Raw genomic sequence first — 22,909 nt, forward strand, 5'->3', positions numbered from 1 at the left:
ACAAGAAAGACAAGGAAAAGAAGACAAGCTGCAGAATAGTGGATAATAATAGAAAAGAATTCAAATAAAAATACAGAAGTCAGAGAGGCGTTTCCTGCGCTGTGTGCCGCCTGCAGCCAGGCTAACTGTAGGACACTGTCCAGACCAGAGTGAGCTGGGGCCCTGTGTAAGCAGTGGCCCGCAAGCGGACTTCCTCTGGGTTAATCTATAACATTCCTCCCGCCTGCAAAAAAGTGACACAGAATATAAGTGTGCATGCTTGTGCACATGTGTGTGTGCTTGGGAGAGAACTGAAAGCTGGGTCTTGGGTCAAGTCTTTCAGGAACCATATGGAGACTCGCCTCTCCACCTCTGCAAGTTTGCAAAGACGGACAACATTTGTCAACGCAACAGGTGAAACTTTACACTTGGCAAAGCTGCCCAGCCCTGACCTAGCCTTCAACATTGGCACCACATCTGCTTGCTGAGCAAAAATGAAGAAAATGAACAACTGATGCAAACATTCCAAACAGCTGAAATGTTTCCTGAGGTTAAGCAAAAACAGGAAGACAACTACACAGACATGAAAAACATCCAAGGGGATTCATTTTTCAAAGAAACCAGACAAACATGATAACATGTCCAGTATGGTTGGCAATCATAAAACAACTACATTTTAAGACAATAGCATTGCAATACATTGCCTGTGATAATGGCGGCATCACAAAGCAGCAGCATATCATTTTAATACATTAGTTCCCTGATTTGCTTTCCCCAGCTGTCCCTGACGTCAGCCCTGTGAATGTGCCCTTCATTGCAAGTTAGTTCACTGTACCTTCCCTCACAGCACCATGTGAAGTTGTGGTCTAAGTAAAAGTGTAAATTAAAATGAGCCATTTAGCACAAATACATGTTTTAACCACATTTGTGTGTATAAATAACTTTTACACACGGAGAAAAATATAGATTCTCACACTCACACTTACTCAAGCAGTAACTCTGCTTGACGGCATCACTCACCATCTGTCAAAGAGCAATTACTATAGAAATCCTTTCTGCATTATGTATCAGATCCATTCTACAGCACTCAATCTAGACTTGTGGGAACAGTACTAGTTTGTGTTTATTAATTCACTCATGTTCTCAGGTCCAGATGAATAATGTTCTGTAGGTCACTGACAAGAAGCTGGACATAAAACGCCACAAGCCACTAAACAATTTAATACTGGTAAATTGACTCCTCAGGCTGCAAAAAAAACCCCCATAGTACAGTAAGGCTGCCACAAACGATTATTTTGATAGTCGACTAGTCACCGATTATTTTTGCGATTAGTCGACTAATCAGATCATCATCCATTGGATGTACAGCGTACAGCTTATTGCACCAGCAGCATCTGCTCTTATATAACTATCATTAGCTTACAGCTTTAAGTGTTTAAGGTATGTGCTAACTAAAAATAAAGACAAGATGATAGTTTATTAAATTTGAATGAAATTTGCAGATTGTTTCGGTGAAGTTTAATAAACTCCTTGCTATCTAAAATATAACGGGACACCGGAGTAAATTCTCGAGCATCTCACACTTCTGATAATCAGCTGTCTGCTTGAAGTTTATTCAGCTGTGTAAAAACTATAACTTTAATCTCAGTCAAACCAATTTACTCAGGAACAAATAAAATACTAAAAAAAGCCAAACAATAACATTTTGAAGTTATCTAAGTGACTTTTATATGTTTAACCTGAGTAGCGAAAGACGGCGGTGGGTTTGAAAACGATTTGCCGTGAGTCCGGTGTTCTCAGCGGCTCTAGTTAGCCTTGCCCCCGGCTAACTATCCAGCTAGTGGCTAACAGACGTCTCCGAAAACCTCGGAGCGCTTTTGAAAATATGTGGTGTCTTGATAAACTGAGCAGATATTTGATGTTTACACAGCTACATTCTCGCCTGAAAATATGTTAAAGGTTTATTTTGTGACCCAGAAAGAATAATAAGAGTAATATTAAAACTAACTAGCTGCCGCCATTGTTGGAAACTGAGCTGCGCTGCGCTATGAATTCTGGGACAGAGCTACTTCTTTTTCTTCGGGGTTTAACGGCAGCTGGCATCCTTGTACATGCAGTGCTGCCATCTTCTGTTTCAGTCCGTTATTACACTCTTAAATCCTACTACTTATTCCTGCGTCTTTTGTGATCTTACAAAGCTTCAAACGACACGTCGACTATTACATCAGTCGTCGACGATTTTGATAGTCGACTAATCGTGACTAGTCGACTAATCGTGACTAGTCGACTAATTGTGGCAGCCCTATAGGACAGCATTACTAAGTTTAACCTAATTTAACACATGAAGTAACCTGTAATCTATGTGCACATGGCTAATAACATCCAGGGCATCCAACAAAAACGGCATCCATCTTTCACATGAAATTTGATTAAATCTGAGACATTTAAAGAATAACGTAGCATAAGTAACAGTGTAGCATATGTTATCAAATTAAATCAATTTGTTAAAAAAAAAGAAAGAAAGTTTGAGTTAGTAGGGTCAGCCCCCTTCACAAAGTATAAAGAGGACAGGCACAAAAACAAGTGGGAAACCCACACAGGCTGTGACGACATAACCCCCTGGGAGTTGCTAACCCCACATATAATGGCAGGAAAGTCTCTCACTGTCATCATTTCCCCCTCAGCCAGGGCAGGAACTGGGTCAGACAGAACAGTGACAGATAGACAGGACTCCCCACAAGAGCCAAACACAGGTATGAAAAGAGGAACTCGTGTGTAGAAGAGGGGTGGGGGAGGACAGAGGAACAATGTCACCATACTTGCACTCTCATACAGCAGGATGACACTAAAAATGAAGGATACCAATTCAGTATTTAAACAGAAGGTCTTATCAATAGAAATGGCAAAATAGAAAAGATGTCTAGTGCCACACAATTTAAAAAAAAAAACCCCAAAACGTTTCACTTTAAATTGCACAAATCTCCAGCACCAACCGAAGGTGACTCGCGGTGCAGTCTTTCTGCTTATTTGAGTACACATTTACATTTTAAAAGGAAGCAACAGAATGCCAAAGGCTCATAATGACCACAGGAAGTGCAGCATTTTCTTCATCACTGGTTCTGTGAAAGAATCCCAACAAAGTTGAACTTAATCAAATGACAATGCGTCAGCAGTTTTCCCTAAACGGCAGGTAGTTATGTGTGGCATTACACAGACTAAGCAGCCACGATGTTTTCCACACCTCCTGCTAATCCTCTGAGACAAAGTGAGGAAGTCCTCTAACCAGCGGCTTAATTTGAGATAAAAGCAGCATATTTAAGACAATCCCAGTTGTGGCTGATGCTACATAAATATTTCAGTTATTCTTTTGCTCTCCGATTCCACGTCCCCTCCCTGAACAAACGTTGCATAATACAGTATCTGGTTGTTTGCATGTGTGTGTTTAAGAAAGACTGGGGGAGAGAGAGAAGAGAGTGTTTGCCCATATTTGTTCATTTGTGTGTGTTCTGCAAACAGCCGCCGAAACACAAATGGATGGCTCTCCCACAGAGTGCTGCAGTGGACAGCGCTGTAATTTTGTTTTCTTTCAAGAAGATCCCCCCCACAAAAAAACCAAAACTAAACCGGTGGCTCTGAAGTGCCCTAGTGTCATTTTCAAAACTGATGTGCTGCACTCAGAAGCTGCTGCTGTCTGCTTTACTGCAGCATCGCCAAACATCCTGGACACTTAAAGCTCTGAAAGTTTTCGGATCTATTACACTTTTGCTTAGACCAACGTAAAACAAGATGTTTAACAGCATGTGTTCTCTAAAGTGTCCCAATTTGACTTTATAGCTGCTAATTATTACGTTTAAGTGGGACAATTTTTTCCAATGCTGCGCACTGCGTTTACTTCTATAATAAAGCTGAAGAACAAAACCTAAAAACAGAACTACACAATGATCTCTTCATAGTTAACCGCAAAACAAAAGTTCTCTTGGACAACAAGAGTCTCAGAATTCAAACTAATTCAACAGCAGAACAGGAAGTAGCTTAGAAAAATACTAAACTACATAATGATCAAAAGTAATGATGCCTGTAAGATGCTATATTCACATATTTATCATTATTGTTATGCTGAAGTATGTTGAGAAGCAGAAACGAGCACTATTACTTTAAAAATTACACTTTTTTTTGCGTTAGGCCATTTTCAAATGTGGCTACAGTCTTCAGAAAACCTTTAGAGTTCAGCAGACCTCTACTGCAGTCTCCCTAGACTCCACAGGTATAGCTCAGCTCAGTACAGGGCACCCCCGAAGCAAGAAGCATTCCTCTCCTGCAGCGAGCAACCGCAATACTCCCACAGGTCGCACAAAGTCCGTGCTTTCAGATGTGCACAAACTTCATTTCACCCCCGAGAAAGACTGAACTCCTACTGTGTCAAAACTTTTCCGTAGCTTGGAATAGCTCGAGAACTTTATGGTAACACGTAAATGGTTCAAGAACAACATAGCTGCCTTCCAACAGCAGAAAACTAGGTTTAGTCTTGTCAAACACAATCACACATGGCGATGTTTGCAGACTGGTGGAAGGAAGTTGTGGCATCGTGTCTTTATAGCTTCACAGAAACTTGGTTTATACGAAGGGGGTATGGGATCACAGAAGCATAGCATCAACCACCACCTGTGTTTTGCCCCATTTCCTAGAGGCAACTAAAACAAATACCCATGAGATGAGGCTTGAAGCTGCCTACAAGGGAACTTTCCAAAGAAACTGAATATGCTGTATATCAATGCATTTTTAACTAAAAAGAATGACATCTTGACCGCTTATCTCAAAATCTGCCACGCAAACCAGACTCAACAATACTGCTTCATTGCCAACACTTTGTGAATACAGCTGGTCTCGACCAGTTCTTAGATTTAGCTGCTGATTAAAGGACGATACTTCAACCAGGAGCAATACAGTCAAAATAAGCAGAAGTTTAAATTTAGCAATATGGCTCCCTGCCCGACCGTGTCCATACACAGAAAGCTGGATCTGAAGCATCAGCAGCTCATAATGGAGTAGGCAATGGCGTGTTATTGATCATTACTTATAACAGCGTAGTAGGCGGAGCTGAGATGATGGTGGCTTGCAGGTGTCAGCGGCTGTAGGCAGGCTAAAGCGACTTATGTAGATGAGCTGATCTGCCATTGTGGATGATTCCATAGCCTTCCTTAAGCCTCAGTCAGAGATCATCTGGCTTTCCCAATTACTAGGGAAATCTGCATTTCCCAACTGGTTGGTGAGTGGCTGCTGGCTGTTGCAAGGTGAGAATGGTCATAACGAAGGTGTTGTGATGGTTTTGATCACTAGCAGACTGCCACAGTCACCTGTAATTTGCATGAAGTATGTCGATTTGTCTGTCAGCATTTGACATTTATGTTGCGTGCTGTCGTGCAACTGAAAAGTCACTTTCACCATTTCTGGTTTGTGCTGCATTTTTCAGAGTTTCACTAGGACTTGGCGAGTAGTTTGCAAGTGTCTTCACTTCACAATCACAAGGAGGTTTTTGGTGCAGCACCATATACCTCTCTGCGACCAGTTTCACGCTAGCAAACACTCACCAACTATCAGAAGGGTCACTGATCAGCTTCTAATACTGTTTAACTAAGACCATAACTCGCTGCTCGCTGCTTTACCAATTTTTTCCCCAAGTTCATTTCAAATCTAGTGACGTACCTAATATTTGGAAACAATCTCTGTCCAGTCCTGACTCAAAGAGCTGGGCCGTGTATCAGTGACAAAGGTCAGATTTATGGGCCATCAGGTCACTTCAGTTGTTCTCTGCTTACTGTGCAGCTGGCAGCAGCAGTGCACCAATTGCTAGCAGGAGAGCTAACAGCATAGAGGAAGCAAACTGCAAAGGCTCAACAGTTTGAAAGCATTTCGCACTCAACACAACAGCTTTTCTTTTTATGTCTTCAATATTTTTTAACCAATTGCATTGTGGTCAAATCTACGCTCACAGTATGAGCAGGAAAGTAGCAAAACTTTAAAACCAGCATGCAGGAACCAACTAACTCTCACACTCAACTTCAATAATTTAGGTAAATGATGTAAATACTTATTTCAGTAAACTAATATTCTCTGACGCATGTATTTGCTACTAAGTTGAATAAATAGTATCTGGAGAACCCATGGGATCAAATTTGACCCCATGGTTTCCCCAGTAAACCAATGGGGTAGGATCTGACCCCATGGGTTCTCCAGGGTTAAGCCGAGCTTGGTGTCGTCTGATATGGGACCAATGAACTCCTAGACCCTTAAAACAAATATTACGTTATTACCTAGTATTTGCAAATATTATTTTGACCCCTTAGCTTTTGCTAATAGAACCAGTGCATCGCTAATAAACATGGACATCATGCTACAGACAGAATAAAAACGGTTTTTCACACCACACACAAATTTGTCCAATGAAAACAGCCTGGAGAATACTGAAGCCTTATTGTACGTGCTTATGTGAACGCAAAAATATGGGCCACATGATTTAAAACCCGCAGGAGAATTCTTAATGTTATTCAAACGTCTTATATTTACTTAAGAAATATGCTCCTAGGCAGATGCCAAATGTTTACCCTGTGAATGAAGTGACCAGACTGTACATCATACAATGAAAACCACAGAGCGCCATACCAGAGTCCTCTCACTGGTTACACACATGGGCACGCACAGCTGCTAGAGCCATTGGAACTTCAGACAGAGAGCAGGGGCTATTTGCAGACAGCGAGGACAAACATACATTTTATTTTTGCTCCACCACAAGTTCAAACGATATGCTAATGTCTGCTTTTTCCATGAGCCACCTCCTACTAATAAGGCCAAAAAGCACACTATACTTAACTGTGTCAAAATCGATCAAAAAGCCTCCGAGACAAACCGATGCACAATAAATACAGCGGAAGAAGAGGGAGGAGGACAGGGCGAGAAAGAAGACAAACAGAATGAAAGCAAACAGTTTTTCTTCTCACTACACTTTGGTATTTTTGTTTAAGGGTAGATACCAAACAAAAATACTCCTTGAGAACTAAATATATCCAAATATCCAAATTATAAAGTACAGAAACTGTCAAAGATCTTAACTCTAATCCGTTTTATAACAGCTTTGCCAATTTTAGAATATATTTAGCAACTGTATCAAAATAATACCCCATCCACTAGATAACTTCTAATATGTTCTTATGATGACATTCACAGCACTTTGTCCTCATTACTTGTGTCTAGTGTGGCACACACAGAAATGCAAAATGAAAAGTCAAGATGGATTATTCAAGAAGCTCCTCTGCTACAATGATGTAATATTCTCAATATATTAATATAAAACACTACATGGTTCTACATAGGGGTGGGGGAAAAAATCGATACTGTGTAGTATTGTGATATTTTGTTTGCTAATAATGTATGGATACAGGGACAGCAGAAATCGATATTTTGTTACAAAAAGGTTTTTGTGCTCTGACTTCAGAGCATGTTGATCCTTTTTCTGAGCAAGAATCCTGACATTCCTTCACTGTCCAAATGTGTTTAACTTGTTTTTTGGCAGCAATAAACATGACAGTTTACTTATTTTAATTTAAGACATGTTTTATTTTAATTAAGTTTAAAACTTTTTTATTTAATGTAAAATTATATTTTGTTTTAATTTACTTTCAAATTCTTCAGTTGCTGAAGGGGCTGCATAGTTTTCATAAACTGCATAGTTCAGAATAGCTATAATTGTACCAGATGGTTGATTCAGTTAAGTTGGACTAGACTGTAATACAAACCGTTCAGTTTGTCAACAATAAAACTGAAATGAGAGAAAGACTGAGTGTGAGACTTTGATATTAGATAAAATGAATATTGATAAAGTTTACCTTTATGTACAGAATCTGAATATCGCAAAGTATTTTAAAAAAAATGCAATAATATCGTATCGTGCGTTAAGTATTGTGATAATATCGTATCGTGGGATGTATGGTGATTCCCACCTCTAGTTCTACACATTCAAACAGGCAACCCTTCACCAGTACAAATTGTCATGAAACACACTGGAAAATGTACCTTTTCAAATTCCTCCTCTGACACTATCCTGTTTTTCTTTAGTTAGACCTCGTCATGCTTTAACAAGGCAGATTTCTCTGTTAAAACAACCTCACCACTAAACTGGGCCTGTATAATTCTGATTCACCAATAATGCACAGTGATAAGAACAAATTTGGCCGCACACACATTGTAGGAACCTGATGATTCTGGACCTTTTTTGTATGACCATTTCTAGGACGTAAACAGAGAAAGAGGTCAGGTAACACCAATAGAAAAACTGCCTGGTTGGTGAACTAGCCAATGCCTGATCTGATTAATTTAGAGATTTGTTACATCCATATTTGTGAGGCAAAAATCTATAAAAGCTTAGAATTACAGAGCAACAGTTAAAGATTATTATTGGACCCGTGTTACATAAGAAACACATTGACGACAGACAAACATCAAGACAGTTTCCTCTCACTTGTATTGCTGGTGATCTTTAGTGCTGCGAGTCTTTGCCATGAAGCGTTCGGCCAGCTTCTCGAGGTTTCTGGAGTACTCCATCTCAATCTCCGCCTTCTTCCTGAAGAAATCCTGGAGGTCCTGCAGCAGCTGGACCCGCATTTCTGTCTGCTGGTCCAGACATTTCTGCTGCTCCACTAACTGGGCCCTGATCTCTGAAAAAACACAAATTAAAAAAATATATAAATATAAATATATTAGGAGCTACAAACTGAATGGATGAGAAGAAGCCACAGAAACACATATGTCAGGCTGGTACTCATATACTGATGTTTTAGCTTTCTGAGATCTTGTAATAGAGCTAAACTAGCTAAATGATTACATTCAACAGTTATTTCTGCAGTAATCGCATGTATTACCTGTTAAATTGGCTCTTATTTTGAAAACTACACTCTCTTAAATGTTAAAATACTTGAAAAATATCAGTATGAAGGTGCACAATTTGGCTTAAAACTGGACATGCAAGCATAAAATGTTTAAAATGTATTGATAGGTAAATGGGACAAATGATCAGCAATGCGAGCAATTACATGATAGTACGTGTGCATAGGAGTGCAACTGATAGGCCCACCGTAGCTTATTATCCCTTAGTTATGGGTTGTATGAATGCTTGTAAAGATATGAGGTTGTCGACTGGTCTCAGGTGTTTCATTAAGGCTGAAAATAACTCAAGGATGAATGGAAGCTGATTCACGTCATACCGAGGCTGCAGCGCAGACCCGTGCATGCACGCGCACACACACAAACACAGATACATGCATTCTCATTGGTGCTCATCAGTGAAAATCCACTTAAGAAGGCAGAGGGACAACACCAGGCATCACATAAACAAGCTGTACATGCAGGTAAATGACCCTCTAAGGTCTTTTCTGAGAAATCACGGTTGTCAGCGTGGCCCTCGTTTAAATTTACGTGCTCAACAGGGCAACTGGGAGTGCACACACACACACACACACACACACACTTGCATGAAGACAGTCGCACACAAATTGTTTCCTCTGTGTGTTCTGTCTCACCACGGCCACGTATAATGGATTTTACCTAATGGGCGCAGCCTGGTCAGACATCTTCAGCAAAGGAAGCAGATTAATGAGGTGATTTAAAGCCAACACCACTGGAGAGAAGAGTGGAGTGATCCCTAATTCTAAAGGTAGAAAACACTAAGATGACAACTTGTAATGCCTCACAAATCATTATACAAAAACCAAACCAGCCTGATTGGGTTAAAGATTTAATCATCCTGGGTCATTCAGAAAAAGACGACTACATTTATGGAACTGAATTCAAGGTTTTTATGTCATTTTTGATATCAGCTCAAATGACCATTTGACATTTTAAAAAAGTGTTTAATCTGTTTTTCTGCTTTTTCTAATAAAAGAGTGAATTTGAAAAAAACAATTTCAATAGCAAAACTTCATACATTTCCTTTGCCTTTCAAGCACTATCACTGGATTCTTCTCATTATTTCTGATTACTCAGTAGAGAAATCCTTTTCATGAGCTGTAAGGTGCAGTTACTGACATTATCACTGAGTAGAAACTGTGAACAGAGATCTAAACCCAGATAGCTTTTACCTAAACATATCATAGCAAACCATTGCTTTCCTTTGAGGAGTATTCTTGTGCTTCACTTTAGATTAAAAGCGGTGTAAGATCTTCAGTGAAATGACATCAACATCATATGAATGAATCTCAGCTACACTGAGAATTTTCCTATATTTATTTACATATTTTTTCTGTTACTTTTGAGTTGCTATTTGCTAGTGTTAGCTAACCATGTATTCACTACTTTTAGCTCGGGCTGCCACAAACGATTATTTTGATAGTCGACTAGTCACCGATTATTTTTGTGATTAGTCGACTAATCAGATCATCATCCACTGGACGTAAAACGTACAGCTTATTGCACCAGCAGCATCTGCTCTTATATAACTATCATTAGATTACAGCTTTAAGTGTTTAAGGTATGTGCTAACTAAAAATAAAGACAAGATGATAGTTTCTTAAATTTTAATTAAATTTGCAGATTATTTCGGTGAAGTTTAATAAACTCCTTGCTATCTAAAATATAACAGGACACCGGAGTATATTCTCCAGCATCTCACACTTCTGATAATCAGCTGTCTGCTTGACCGTTTATTCAGCTGTGTAAAAACTATAACTTTAATCTCAGCCAAACCGATTTACTCAGGAACAAATAAAATACTACAAAAAAAAGCCAAACAATAACATTTTTAAGTTATTTAAGTGACTTATATATCATGTTTAACCTGAGTAGCGAAAGATGGCGGTGGGTTTGAAAACGATTTGCCGGGAGTCCGGTGTTCTCACGGCTCTAGTGAGCCTAGCCCCCGGCTAGCTATCGAGCTAGTGGGTAACAGACGTCTCCGAAAATATTAAATCGGTCGTCGACGATTTTGATAGTCGACGTAATCGTGGCAGCCCTACTTTTAGCTAACTGGTTGTGCTTCTGTGTTTGTTAAAACTACTGGTCAGTACCCTACATGGGTGTAGTAAAGAGAAAGCATAAGCACAGCCTGTTAGGAATCAAAGTGAAACTTGTGGATTATGTGGTTCTGCCCAGTATTAAATGTACGTCAGACCTGAATCCCACTTTGGCCTCATCTTCATGAAAGTCACAGTGAATCAGTTTCATTTTCATTAGTCATAGTTTAATGTAGCTGCCATCACCAGTGTGTGAATGGGTGGATGACTGGATGTGTAAAGCGCTTTGGGGTCCTTAGGGACTAGTAAAGCGCTATACAAATACAGGCCATTTACCATTTAACGTGTATCAGTTCCTGTTGAAAATGCTTTGGCTTTGTCATGCTGCACTGCTGGATCATTATTGAACTACCCGATTTGTTTCGATCGTACGGTCTATGTTTATACATCAGTGTCTGAAATTGTGATTCATTGATGGCTGTTCAGCTTTATAAGGGAGGGAATTTAATCATCTCCTATGCCATGGTCAGTGACCAACTAAAAAGCTCTTCAGAAAAAGTTTCCTCATGGATCTTTTTAAAAAATAAATAGGACACATCCTTTGAACCACAGAGCAACACAACCCAGACGTCAAGGAGCCACAATGCTGAAATTAATGCTTGGTCAGTGTTTGAATCAGCCAACCTCCTACTTAGTTAATGCAGTCGTTAATACAGAAGTAAAACATACAAAACGTTGCGATAAGTATTTGATGATACAATCATATGGGAACAAATACTTTGGCAAGGAAGATAAAAGATCCCTAAGAGCCAGAGTCTTAACAGAAATCCATCAATAGTTCAATTAATGGCCAATCAGCTGCTGACTCATTTAGAAAGCTTCCAGCCAAAGATGGGTGAGAGCTGTCTGCCTGTGTGTGTGCATATGGACACATGCCCATGATGCAGTAATCAATTAGAAAAAGCTCCACTTCATTCATCAACACAAGATGTGCTCACCATCCTGATAAATTAAACATTTACATTGGGTGTAGAACTGATTATTTTTGCATTCTCACATAGCATCGACTTCCTTCTGGCACTCATAAGCAAATAAACCACTCTGAAACAGCTGGAACACAGAGATGCTAAATTTAAATGAATGTTAAAGTCTTGTGAACCAGAAGCAACATTATTGTGGACAGTCTGCAATCGAGAACATCAAGCCATTAAACGAGCTAGCAGGACACCAGTGAGCACTAAGAAAAGGTTTGCTTTTAAATTTGACTCGAGTAAAGTACACCGGGCTTTCTGATGAATGAGTAAACCCTGCAATTTTTCCCATCTCCAGAGGGTGTGCGGATTAAAACAAAGCTACCGTGGCATTGACACAAAGGACTGTACTGGATCATTTAACACAATTACACTCGTGACTGCACACAGAAACTCATTAAATCATTCATTTCGAAGTCAAGTATTGGCCACTAACGCTGTAGCACCAAAATGGAAATGAATGTTATAAGGCAACCACCTGTCAGACAAGATAATAGGTCGGGTGCTGCCTAAAACTAGGACGTGCTTTGCAAATTGACTTTTTAGTTCTAGAAATTAAACAGTGAAAACAAAGTCACAGAGGCCTATCGTCACAATAAATACAAAAATACATTTTTTTCCCCGCCACAGTTTTGGCCACATGTAGCTGCTGTTTTCCCAACCTACAGAAATATCCTCTACAACTGCCTTTCAAATGCTGGACACTTTAATATAGGGGTGTCAAACTCCAGGCCTCGAGGGTCGGTGTCCTGCAGGTTTTAGAGCTCACCCTGGGTCAACACACCTGAATCAAATGATTAGTTCATTACCAGGCCTCTGGAGAACTTCAAGACATGTTGAGGAAGTAATTTAGCCATTTAAATCAGCTGTGTTGGATCAAGGATGCATCTAAAACCTGCAGGACACCAGCCCTCGAGGCCTGGAGTTCAACACCTGTGCTTTAATAACTACAAAACTCCAACTGTTGATTTTTCAATTTCAGTTTCGACCAGCCGTCCATCCAGTTCCTAGCAGCTTATCCAATTCAGACTCATATGGACTCATGGCTAGAGCAGGGCGATGTGACCAAAAATATTTATCACGATATACATTTGAAAATTTGCGATAACGATATAACTGACACAAGACAAAATACTTTACAACTCCACAACTTTATTAGTGCAAAAAAACCAAAAACCCCATCAATGTATTTTCACTTAAACGGGCAGCTTTTTTAAGTGCATTAAAGTTATATAACTATTTAACAGTGTGGATGCAAATTCCTCGCTGACAGTTTAACCAAAAGGCATTTCCAGTGGAAACTGGCCGACATATCCTCAGCACAACCATGTATAATATCCACAAAACTTAAAAAGAGGTTATACACACACACAATACGGTAATATTATGTTGGAGCACAGTACGTATCGCTCCGCCTACGATAGCTGTAACGCTCCGACAATCCATCAAGCGGTGCGGCTTTGTAGCTTAGCAAAGTCGCACTAAAACATTTGACAGATTTTTGAGCGCCGTGTACATAAAATCGTTTCGAGATCAGTAAACACAACCAGAATTCAAACATAAGGCACACGGGATTATAAGCTGCACTGTCGATTTTCAGAAAAATCAAAGGATTGATTTTAAGTGTGCCGTATTCTCCAAACAACACGGTAATAACGACGGCCCGCTAGCATGCTCTACCAAAAATAGTGCTTTGTTGTGTATCTGACGGACGAAAGCCAAACCAGTTCCACACCACTGAAGTTGCAGCATTTTTACAAACCAATTCTGGTTCATCCGTTTGATTCAACGATCCGCTTTCGCTCTTCTCATTCTGCGTCGCCGCCATGTGCGTATGTAAACAAAGGCACTGCGCATGCGCATTTTACCCATATTTTATCACGATATTTCATTTTCCTATCGTTGCTGTGGGATTATGATATTATTTTATGCCATGTTAGACCCATAATTAAAGATTGTGAATTATTATGTAGTTTCAGTTTGCATTATGCTCCTGAACTAGAAGAAGGTGATAATTATTACATTTGGTAAACTGATTTGCATTACATTAGACTGTTGATTTATTGTGAATGAATGATATTGTTTTATGATGCATTATACTGCTGAGTTATAAGAAATACTGTTCACAGAAAGTCATCGTCTCATTTGTCTGATTAGAAGAGAACAGAGCATACTGCCCCATTTCATCAGGAGCAGATAAACAGGGAGCCAAGGTCGTAGCTTAGGCGCTGTGTGAGAAAGAATGTTTAGGCTCTGATGATTAGGTGGGGGCCACTAGAGGCTATAAGAGTTTGATCAAGGCTCCACCATTTTGAGATCTGATGCTGTCTGTGTATGGTGTCCATCTCCCACGCGTGTGTTCATTAAATCATCGTTTGACTTGACCCGGCCGGACCAGTGTTGTTATTTTGGTTTTCCTCTTGTATCCATTCCCAATATTTGAATCCGTAACATTGCCCAACATTGCACCGGTATGACTGTGAACGGTATGATATAGCCCAGCCCTACTCATGGCCTTTTCCAGTTGTCATTAGGCAAAAAGCAAGTTACACCTTGAACTTGTCTCTAGTCCATCCAGGGCGAACACAGTGAGACAGACAACCATGCATGCTCACAACGACACCTATAGCCAATTTAGAATCACCAGTAAACACAACATGCAAGTCTGTGGACTGTGAGGGTAGGTTAGAGTAGCCAGAAACTGCCCACACAAACATGGGAAGAAAAGGCAAACTCCACATAGAAGGGCCTCAATCAGCTGGTGGGTTCAAACCAGGAATCTACACTGTATGCACAAGTGTGGCAACAGGATGGCATTGTTGCAACAACAGTTTATAAATTTGTCTTTTTCCCTACTAGATGTGTCACGATCGATAGCAAAGTCAAATCGTTTAAGAACCACCGCGACTCAGCTGCAAAGTGGCACACAACATAAAGTTATAGAGCAGGGTCACCGAGCGCTGAGGCACCTTGTGCACAGAAGTCACTGACTTAGTAAATGCATGAGAAATATACAGTGATGGCTGCAAGAATAGCCAGCTGTAACCAGTTGTTTATGTGCTCGGATCACATTGGAGTATATGAACTTGTCCATTTATACAGATACTAAACTGCAGTGTCACACAGGACAATGAAACTGTGTCTCAAAACCAAAATAGCTATCAGTGTTTAAACTTCAGGAAACCAAACAGAACAAAGCAGAGTAAAGTATTTGCAAACTAACAGAATGAGTGACAGGAAAGCTTGCTCAATTTTTCATGTTCATGCACCATTTAGAGGGCACAAACTCGAGTTATGATTTTACATTTATATAAAAAGGGAGAAAGTTAGCTAACCCCATGTGTAAATATCAGAAAGGAAAAACTAATTTACTTTGGTGTTTGAGGTCAGTCTTCCTTTGATCATACCGATGCTTTATCTGAAACTCATACTAAGGGCAGCATCTGCTGTCTGACTCACTTCTTAAAAAGCTAACACAACCAACAGAGGCCGTCACTCGGGACCTTGAAGGCTTTAAAAATCAAGCCACTCCAAAGTTTTTCTCAAGCTGGAACCATCTCATTGCGGCAGCGAGCGCTGATCTATTATTACATGCTGCATTCCTTTCTGCCACTCTGAGCTCATCTGTATGGTAAACATGTGTGGAGGTCTGTGTGTGTGTTACATCAAAGCCTGTGATGCACTGCACCCTAACACACGCACAACTGTGATAGACAGACTGAAATGAGAGCACCCGTGTTATATCTTAAATTCTGCTAAAGAAAACAGAAATGCGCAGTGTAACACCGTCTTCCTATTCCTCCTGCAAAGCCACGTAGCCTGCAGAATGATAGCATAGCCTGTAAACGTGTCGGCAACAAATCCAGCTCACCGACGGACACCCAGTGTTACCCAGAATGCACATGGTTCTGATATGGACAATGAGAGAATGCGATTTGCTCTTTGTGGTGATCAGTAGGACCAAGGCCGCATTGTTTCTGAGCTGGATGCTATCCAATTGCTCCTTTGGAGAGCACATCACATACTTCACATAACCCCATTCATGGCGACAAATATGTCCAAAGTTGCAGTTCAGAACGGCTGATCTGATTTGCCAGATAGGCTTGTTCTATTGTCAAAGAAAGTGCCTTGTAAGCAGGATGGCTACTGACCCACAGTGTTGACCCTCTGAGAGAGAAACTGGGCTCCGGTAAAAAACAACTCGGCTACTGTCAGAGGGCCCGAGAGATAACTTTTCCTCTCCCTCAACAACATGCTCTCCCATGATGCTGCCAATTAACTCTGTTATGAATCAATCTGCCTGAAATACATCTGTTACTTATAACGAGTGCAACATTGTACTCTTCCGTGGGAACTATAAAAGACTTTAAACTCTCGGAGAGTTTCTACAGTTGCTCCAAGTTGATTACAGTTTCCACAAGCAGCTATCTGGGACATGCTGTACCACATCAGTCCCACTGCTGCGTTTCCACATGCAGACTGGCTCATCAGCAGCACCTGAAATAGCGGCTAAGGCCTGGGGAGGGACTATAAAGGAGCGTGCCCAACCTTACCATCTGCTTCAGATCTAGGGTTATGGGAGAGGGGGAGTTGTCCGTGCCTCTTCTAGAGGCTGGATACAAGACAGGATAAATAGCATCAAACGTAATTACAAAATTGCTGATCAGCTTTTAATAGAGAACAGGTTTTTAATTATAACTGGAATGGGATCACGTTCTAGAAAAACTCGCCTATGTCACTTATTCTCTCACATTTGAATCCTACAAAGGCGTGCTGCTATATTTAACTGTAGCAGTGCTATCGTTCATGTTGCTGCTGTCTTGATAAACACACACCAAGACACAAAAGCAGTTCTATCCAAGCGATTAGATCCATAAAAGATCCAAACCACATCTTGCTTGTCTAGATACTCATTTACATTACTGCCTATGAAGAAGGCCCTGCTGTTATATATTAATGTGCCAGAAAAACAGAAAATCTTTGATGTGAAAAAGCAACTCAAACCATGTGATAGGGGCATGTTGAAATTAGATATTAAAAAGGGAGATGAAAAGTTGGGATCGTGGACATATGCAGGTAGTTTTTTAGCGCAGGCGTGCAACAAGAATGCAAAGCAAAAAATAAAATAAATAATTACTATAGTTGTAGCTACCTAACTGTTACCTTCTCTCACTCACAGTACTCGTGCACAGTGAATCTTCACCAACACTGCTGTTGGAAAATCAAACCCACGCTCAGGGTGTGGGTGACCCACCGGTCACTTGATCCACATTAGAGTCTTTAGAAGTTTTCCAAATGGGAGAGATTTCCACATTTTACATCATTTCTCATCAGGACAGCGTTAGATACAGTGCACCTAAAAAAAAAAAAACCCTGTCAGTCACTATATCTGCTGAGGTCATGTAGTAACTTGAGAATCGACTCCATTAGCCTGGGGAAACCACTAAAATTCATAGTTTGCTTGGTATGCCTGACCAGCCCTTCTGTCCTACATCTGGACATACAGCTGGAATATGTTACTGTGTTATCTCAGATTACATCACTACCCAGACTGCATTACTAATATGTAAGCCTTCTCTACTTGTATCATATATCCTGTGTCTCTGATAAAATAAAAATAAAAATAATCAAAGGGCAGCCAAGCAGTTTTTTTGAATGAAATAAAGCGTGAGGGACACAGCTTTAACTTGAGGAGTAGTCAGGTTGGTCTTAAGTCAGAGGGACTTGCCAAAGAGGCTGAATGGATTCCCTCCGCTTACTTAAAGCACAGCCAAATTACACATAACACAATGGCAGCTCTGCTAAAGGGTTTTATCTCAAAATATTGTAGAGCTGGCAACAAGGTCCACATTACAACATCTGACTGACATGTTAACAGCTTCCAAAACCGCGGAGAGGCTTCCAGTGCAAGTACTGTAGGCTACTGTGAACGGCTGCTAAATTAGAATGAAAGAGAGCCTATAATTCTCCGATTCTTTCAACACTCAGATCAAAACTAGATCCTTTGACATATTCTGTGATTGAGCAGGAACTGTCTTCAACTCACCAGAGGTACATTTTAAAGAAGCTTCTTCCTTTTTCACAGTGGCAGCAGTGACCAACAAACCAGCTACTTGTCTTGATAACTCCTACCCACACACTCACCCACACGCACATAGAAACAGGAAATGCAGTAGTAACCGTGCTGTGAATTCTTGTGTTTCCTCTTGGGTCTAGGATTATTGTGAGCAGCAGACTCAAAGAGTTCAGGTTCCTTCCTGCACTCTAGTTTTTTACAGTCTGGCTCAGAAACTGCTCAGTCATGGTGGATAACTGTGCACTGTTCAACCAAAACACACTCTAGCGGTTAAAAACCAATCTTAAGCTAGAAGATTCTAACTGCACGAAACAAAGGCTTCAATCTACGTCAAGTCCGTTCAACAAGGTAATATTTAAAATGTATAATTTCAATAACAGCAATCTAATAATCTATGCTAATTAGATTCAGCTTAGCTAAGTGGCTCATAAGTCAAAAGGCACTGTTGCTAAGGCAACACCCTGACACACCAGAGGCTTACAGCAGGCAGGCATGAGATCAATCACTTTACGGTGGCCTTCGAGGACCATCATTATGATCCAAATAAAATAAGAGCGCAAGGAGCCGAACGCTGGATGAAGTGAGCCCGTTTTAGAGCCTGAGCTGTTTGTTCAGCTGCTGTTTAACATCTAGACACACTGTTTGATCTGGATACCAGTCTGGTGTGTTGGTGCGTCAGACGAAAGTGTGGTGTTTCGAGAATGCTTTGTTTAATAATGGACTGCAATGGCAAGCCAGAGTGACAACAAAAGCTTCAAATAATCATGGGAAAATATGACATCACCAGTATAGAATAAACTAACTCTGTGAGGAATAAAGTAGGCTAAACTGAGGCTACGTCCATACGTACCCGGGTATTTTTGAAAACGCAGATTTTTCTATGCGTTTGCACCTTTTATCAATTTATGTGTGGACAAGAAAAACAGAGAAAACGCAGCGTCAAAGGTGTGCGCCTTTTTTGACGTCACACTGTGCGCCACGTTATTGTTTCGGTGAAATTAATTTCTACAATACTATTACTGTTAATTGTACTCTCTGCAGTGTTTAAATGCTTACATATACACACAGTTACTGTCCCTCCACACATACGACTCGGTTCTGCTTCTATGCCCCAGCTTTGTTTACTTTTTCCCACCGAGGCTTCTAGACTTCTGATTGGCCAATATTTCTACACGGTTAGGAATATAGCGCCACCTGTTGCTTTGGCATGTTCCTAGCAGCGTTTTCCTTCATTTCTGCCTTTACGTGTGGACGGGATTATTTTTAAAACGAAAACGGAAAATCTCCGTTTTCAAAAATACCCGTGTACGTGTGGACGTAGCTTGAGAGCTCTTCCAACATCTAGCATGACCGAAGCCTGATGTGACTGCCACCATAAACAGGCCTACTGTTAAGTCTAGAGGTAACGTGAAGAAAAACTCGTATCAAGTCATAGTACCATAATAAAAAAAAGCTATTTTTTCCTTCTTTATAGTTCAAATGTCTACCCTCTCTTACCCAAATGCCCATTTCATAACATCTGGCAGAGCCCGTTATATGTCCTAACATCTGACTTGTCACCTTCTGGATGTGAAACTTGCCTTAGTGTCTACTTTTAAATCTCTTTGTAAACTATGTTTTATCATAAAACTTTATTCTTAACTAAATATAGTTATTCCAATTATTAAACATATTTTATGGTATCTGAAGTTGTGCTTCTTATTAATCTTCAAGATCGATTTTTACTAATGACTCTTGTTATGTCTGTCTACTATAGCTATGTTAAATAAAATTGCAGGGTGCCACTAACTACCCAGCTCTCTGGAGCCAGTGGCACAATTAAAAAGAAAATGATTATAGTTTAACTTAGTCTGGAAAATGTGTGAAAAGTTATTTGACTGACATAAGATGTAGACCTCTATACTGCAGAAGCTATTTGAAAGGCATTTTCTTTTATACCACCGAAGTCCTTTGTCCAACTGCTGTGGATCAGAGCACACTGCACTCTGCAAAGAGGCAAACGACAAACTTTTCAGAGGCACCTTTCAAGTCCGTGGGCGGGGGGGTTGGGGAGGGATAACTATCTGATATTCAAAACTTCTCTGTGCTGAATGCCAAACCCAAGTTCCCACTGACACATGCTTTGACATGAAATGTTAAACTAAAGCAAGAAAGTAGACAAGTAAGAAAATAAGGATGGTGTGGCTTAACATCAGAAAAATAAGAATCTGTAAGGAAAACAATCTCTTTCAGTACGATGGCATGACCTCGCCACTCTTCTCATTTATCTGTTAATTACCCAGCTGCTCACTGCTGCCCTAAAGGAACCGGTGTGGGCTCTTTTGTGTCAAACAATGAAGTATGTAAATATTCTGTACATACTGAAAAAAGCTAATTTTAATTCAAAAGGAATACCGCGCTGAACACCAAATTTCTATATGTCTAAAGTTTGAACTTTTTACCTTTTGCCAAGATAAAAAACAATCCAACTCCTCACCTTGCATCTGGCATGTCTTAGTGCCTTTGTCTGGACATATTAGTGGAGGTAGAGCTAAAGGGGCTAAAGCTCATATGTCAATGCAAACAGTCATTTTTAACAAAGCTGCCCTTAGGGGGGGAAAGACAAAAAACTTGGCTGGGCATGCCTACAAGTCTTACAGTTGGGATGTTTGTTTGGGGTAACAATAGTATGGAAATAGTGCGGTTGGACAGCTGAAGAGGGTGCAGCATGAGAAACATCTGGAACGGATGCGCACAAGCTTTCATCTGCTGGAGTATTTACTCTAAATCACAGTAAACAAATGGAAACTGTAGCACGCTGGTAAAGACTTTAATGACACAATGTCTGTAAGATGAACCTAAAGAATGGCAGGGCAGTTATGTGGCCTGAAGTGTTGAAGGAGGGATTGTTTTTAGGAGATTTCCCTCTCTTGGGCCTCAAGGAGGTGGGAAAGGAAGAGAAAAGGAGAGTAGGGATTTGTACCTGTGTGGGCTTTGGACAATTACACTGCAGGTATAGAGACAAAGCTACAGAGAGATTTTCAGTGGGAGAGATGACTCACTGAAGACATTGAATATAATAAATGGATTACTAATTTGTAAAAGTACGTTTGCTCACGCTGTATGTATCATCAACTAAAACATTCATCCTTTGATCAGTAAAATGTTACATTTTAGTTTCTAACATTATCACCAACGTTACTGTCGACCTTTAAGTGGACCTTCCTCGATTGCATGAATGTTTGTCTTAACACTATCAACCTGTTCGCCTGCCTCTGTTGCCCGTCCATCTGCTTTTTCGTAGTTTGTTTTGTTTCAGATGATTTACATAGCTGGCTTCCAAAGCCATCTGTCCTCCTGTGTTTCTTTCTGTCCAGCTGTCTATTCACCCGCTGTGTTTGTACATCTGCCTTCCTTCACAGATTGTGCGACCCAATTTAAAGACCTGTTCTTTTGAGATACTGTTTTTGCTATGTGGAGGCTTCAGAAATGGACAGGGACACCGGAGCTGACAACACAGTCAGGACACTTTGGTTTATGGGGCAGAAGAGGAGATGACTGTGCACAGCAACAGCTAAGGTTACATTGATCAGGCAATATAGCGACCTTTAAGAAGGGGAATGCTGGGAAACAAAAAGCTTGAGAAAACAAAACAAAACACAGACTGCATGGAAAGATTAGATCAGTCCCAGTTGAGATCTCTCTTAAATGCTTTTGGCCCCACTTGTTGCAAGCTACATCCTCATAAACACCTGCTTCTGTGCGGATTCTGTTTCCCTTTCAGAAATCTTTCAAAAAAATATCCTGAAATTAAACTAAAAACCAAGAGAAGGAAACAGCCATTCCTTCATCGTTTGTACAGTACACACTGAAAAGCAAAGAAAAATGATCTTCCCCTGCTCGGTTTCCCATCTGCCCTTCCTCCTTCCCTCCCCTTGCTCTACCACAAAAAACAGCACCTTGCAGGATGTGCGGTTTCTGGGCCTTTGATAGGGTTAAGCCGGCAGTGGAACTGGAGGGGCCGAGGAGGAACAACCCTCCTATTCAAGACTAGGCCTGTAATTTCATCGGGAAGGACATGTGCTGCAAGCCTACTGGTGAGACGGAGGGAATAAAAGAAACTGAGAAGGGAAGCAACCGTGGTATAAGGCCAGTAAAATAAAAATACTGCAAAGGGGGCAGAGGGTTTAGCAAGCTCTTAAACATTAAAGGGGAAAAAAGGTATGCTATTGTTATAGTGCAAATCTAACAACCTATAAGAACACACTCAAATAATCCACTGCCACCATACAGACAACAGACACCACAGGGACACCCCGGAAATCTCAAATTCTTGTCATGATGTTTTTGAGCTGATTTAATAGTTTTCTTTATAAGGTATTATGAGAATCCAGAGGAGAGTACAAATAAGACTGCTCCACAACACACAAAAAAGACAAATAACAAAAGTAATATAAATTTTTCATGTTGCTGTACTTAAATACAAACCAGCACCTCTCCTCTTCCTGCAGTTTAGCTTCTGTGAACCTAACGCTCTACCACTAGCTAGTCTGTACTGTAAAACAAATTGCACATATCTTTTGCCATATTTTTAATTTACCTGAAAATGACTGAGTAGGCTTTTTGTCTTCCTAATTCTCATCTTGTCTGCTTTGAAATAAATTGGTGTTTAATATCCCCATGCTTACTTTATTCATTTCATTTAAAAACAAACAAACCCTGAAAAGACAGATCCCCTGACTGATACTTTTGGAGGTAGAGCTGCACGATTAATCGTTAGAAAATTGCGATCCCAATTCATACTTATGTGCGATCTCATTTCCAAATGACAACGATTTAAAAAAAAG

At 40.3% G+C, this 22,909-nt stretch overlaps 1 protein-coding gene across 3 annotated transcripts in view; it reads right to left on the reverse strand.

Moving 5' to 3' along the window:
* The window catches only part of srgap1a (SLIT-ROBO Rho GTPase activating protein 1a), a 95,159-nt gene that overhangs the window by 54,185 nt on the left and 18,065 nt on the right, over nt 1-22,909 (reverse strand). For 2 of the 3 annotated variants that reach the window (XM_087842882.1, XM_087842883.1), the window contains exon 2: nt 8,492-8,687. In XM_087842882.1, the coding sequence (XP_087699008.1) occupies nt 8,492-8,687 (196 nt within the window). Of the gene's footprint in view, nt 1-8,491; nt 8,688-18,053; nt 18,147-22,909 lie in introns of those variants that run through there. The other variant, XM_087842884.1, reaches the window with a different exon arrangement.

The sequence above is a fragment of the Neolamprologus brichardi genome, chromosome 7 (genome assembly GCF_056152115.1).
Source record: "Neolamprologus brichardi isolate AB-2024 chromosome 7, ASM5615211v1, whole genome shotgun sequence".
NCBI classification, from domain to species: domain Eukaryota; kingdom Metazoa; phylum Chordata; class Actinopteri; order Cichliformes; family Cichlidae; genus Neolamprologus; species Neolamprologus brichardi.